This window comes from Herpailurus yagouaroundi, unplaced genomic scaffold (genome assembly GCF_014898765.1).
Source record: "Herpailurus yagouaroundi ecotype Mexico unplaced genomic scaffold, PumYag 198, whole genome shotgun sequence".
In the NCBI taxonomy this organism is placed as follows: Eukaryota; Metazoa; Chordata; class Mammalia; order Carnivora; family Felidae; genus Herpailurus; species Herpailurus yagouaroundi.
The window spans coordinates 9,186,727-9,190,077 of record NW_024412429.1 but is presented as its reverse complement, the minus strand read 5'-3'; the positions used below and the strand labels follow the sequence as shown (position 1 = coordinate 9,190,077).

The 3,351-nt window shown below is 40.0% G+C and overlaps 1 protein-coding gene across 1 annotated transcript in view; it reads right to left on the bottom strand.

The window, feature by feature from the left end:
* Positions 1-261: 261 nt before the first annotated feature.
* The window catches only part of RSPH3 (radial spoke head 3), a 27,260-nt gene continuing 24,170 nt past the window's right edge, over positions 262-3,351 (bottom strand). Inside the window, exons 7-8 of the mRNA XM_040449251.1 lie at positions 1,300-1,386; positions 262-759 (exon numbers count right to left, since the gene is read on the bottom strand). Coding sequence (XP_040305185.1) covers positions 425-759; positions 1,300-1,386 — 422 coding nt within the window. The 3' untranslated portion in view covers positions 262-424. The remainder of the gene's footprint in view (positions 760-1,299; positions 1,387-3,351) is intronic.

Below are 3,351 nucleotides of genomic sequence, written 5' to 3'. Positions count from 1 at the left end.
TCAGTGACACAACAGTTAGGTATTCTTGCATGGAGGAGGTTAAATGGTTTTCCCATAAAGAAGAAAAAGGCTTACTGGCTGACAGCACTGATATCTAACATGAAATATGATACTAAAAAAAAAAAAAAACTAACCCACAAAATTAGAAAAATTAAGGGAAAATATATTTGTTAGTTATATTAGCGGTAAAGTTTGTAATACACATGATTCTCATTAGAGTTACAGTATAGCTTCTAGATAGTCTACCAGTAAATAAATGAATTAAGTTTCATTTCAATTAGTTTTATTATTTCAACATATTTGATTTGTCCAATCCAGTAGACAAAAAGGCATGTTGAGTAAATGCAACATAATTTCCATAACCTGAGGGGGCCTGCGCACCATTACCTGATTGCTTGCAATGCTGACTGGCTGTTGATTGGTTTCATGGCTGGAAGTCTCCCCTTGGTTGTAGCACTTCTGTCCCCGAGGTTTTCCTTATTTTTGTTTGCTCATACTCTCCTTCTTCCATAAGCTTCGTTTCTTGGGCTAACACACTCTCCATATATCTTCCATCATCTGGTGTTCTTTGCAGGGAGTCTCTTCCCAGAAGTGGCCTCTGTGGCTGTGCTGTGCTTTGTTCCTGGAGTTCATAACCCGCTGGTGGTTCTGTCGTCCTCCCGGACCCCCCGAGCTCGTCCTTAGGCTTCCCGGCCGGGGGCTGGTCGTCCCTCTGCTCATACGCAGCCAGTCTCTTCTCAACCACCTCACGAATCAACTCTGAAAAATTTTATGTGGAAAAATCACTGACTGTTCGGATTTGGGTAGTTATAATGCTGACTTACAGAGGACTATAAAGCACTCACCAGGCCTCATCCCTTCCCTGTATTGTAACCTTTTATACGATATTGGCACATTTAACTTCTGTGCCACTTAACGCACTGAATATGAATTACATTCAATGCGTGTTTTACCAGAATATCATTGATAAAGTAATGACAGAAGATATTGATTCTGACCAAATTATACAACAACCAAAAGTATTATTGAGGGTAAAAATATGCGCCTTTGTTAATACAATTGATATAATGAAACTTTAAAAACTAAAACTATAAAATTTAACATCTTTCTTCTATTCATTCTTTCTACTGGAACATTTCAGAAATGACTTTTCTTTAAAAAAAAATTTTTTTTTTAAGTAATCTCTACACCCAACACAGGACTTGAGCTTACAACCCCGAGATCAAGAGTTGCATGCTCTGCTGACTGAGCCAGCCAGGAGCCTCAGAAATGACTTTTACATAAAATAAAACAACTTACTGTCAAGCACTGTTCTTCCCACCATACTGTATTCCATGGTTTTGTCAACTTCATTCATTAGCCATGGAAGGAATCCTATTTCAATATCTGTAATTAAAAAAAGTTAATTTTGTTAAAATGAAATTCATTATAATTTCACTATAATGATTTTTATGAATCATTATAGATAGGAAGAATCTGTGCTTTCCCCCTAATGTTGAAGGCTCACTAACACAGTTCTATTTACTTATTTATCTTAAGGTTATTTATTTTGAGAGAGAGAGAGAGAGAGAGAGAGAGAGAGAAGACACAAGAACAGGGGAGGAGCAGAGAGAGAGAATCCCAAGCAGGCTCCGCACTGTCAGTGTGCAGCCTGACATGGGCTCGATCTCACAAACTTCAAGATCATAACCTGAGCCAAAATCAAGAGCTGGAGGCTTAACTCACTGAGCCACCCAGCACAACCCCCGCCCCCCCCCCACTGTTTTCTTAATACTTAAAATATCAAATAGACTTATACAGCATTAATTTTGCCACATTCTCTCTGTATGTTTTGGTCCATTTCCTTTCTATTGCAGTAAAAACAGTATTTTCAAAACTATGAAGCCTTCCTTGGAGTCCAAGCCTTTGGAGCTGACTGCACAGGTACAATCTGAGGGGGTGGGTTCAGGAGTGGGGAGGGAGATGTGGGTCTGGGAGCAGAACTCCAATCCAAATGCAATACAAATGTGGGACTGAACCAAGATGATAAAGAGAATGCTCCCATCTGAAGCCCGGAGCCCATGAGGAGCTGACCAAGGGTCAGAGAGTATCTGAGAACAAGGCCATCTAGAAATGGGTCAGAAACTAGGTGCTTCCATCAGTGATAAATTTGTTCAAACTGAAATGGAAATCTACTGTGTAAGCCTTTTAAAAAATATGATCCATTACAATATACATTTTAATGTTTCAAAATAGCTTTTTTGGGGAGGGGGTAGCATCTGTTACTTTTCAATGGGGTGACAATAGAGAGTATAATAGAATATTATATTCACTACTATAAATAATTTTTTAATCTGAGGCATGAATCTCATTTGCAAGCTTCTCAATGATCTGTGACTTTTTTTTTTTTTTTAAGCAATTCATGAGGGGAAAAAAGGTTACCAGACTCTGTGTGGCTAACAGCAGTCTAGCTAGACCCCAAGGAGGCGGCAACGAAGCACAGGAAGAGCACTGGACCTGGGGTCAGAGTCCCAGGCCTAATGGCTTCCCTGCCTGTCTGGGAGAAGGTATTTAACTTCTCTGGGCTTCAGTTTCTACTTCTGAAAAATGGGAATTGATCTGCTCTATCTACCCCCCAGGGTTACTGGTATCAATGCTATCATGTATAAAAAATACTACAGAAATGGTAAAGTACAATATAAACTAATAATATTTGTCTGTAATCTGACCCCTTATGCATGTGTACTGAATTGAATCTGTAACCAGTGAAAATTAATATTACTGAACTCTGCCCCCAAATACTATTAGCCATTTGAAATAGGACCTGTACACATTTTGTGAATTTAAATGCTTCTGAACGTGAGGAAGGGGGGCAGCTCTGAGAAACTGTTCATTTGGCCTGACTAGCTGAGGGGTGGGGCTCAGAAGGTGGACAGAGAGCTGACAGGTGCAATTCTCTAAGCTCAGAGACAGGTCTCCTTGTTTTTATCTCCCACACCTAATACAGGCCCTGGGATGGTGTCCACACCTAAGCGAATGAAGACTTTAAGGGTTTTTGAGCAGAACAGGGAGTCAGCTGAGAAAAAGTTACAAGTACGTACACACATATTTTACACACATCGTGTTCCACACATATTTTGACATTTAGCTCCTAAATAATCCTCATTTCACCCATGAGGAAATTGAAGGTCATACAGCTGACCGAGGATGCAACTGGGGCCCGCACTCAAGTTTTTGACATCAGGTCCCAGTTCTTCCTACTGGGAAGTGGAAGAAGTGCTGCTTCTCAGCAAAAGACAAGTCCAGGTCTTTCTAGCATACCTCTCATTAGTAATAGTACCAACTTAACACGACTCGAATTGACTTTCAGAG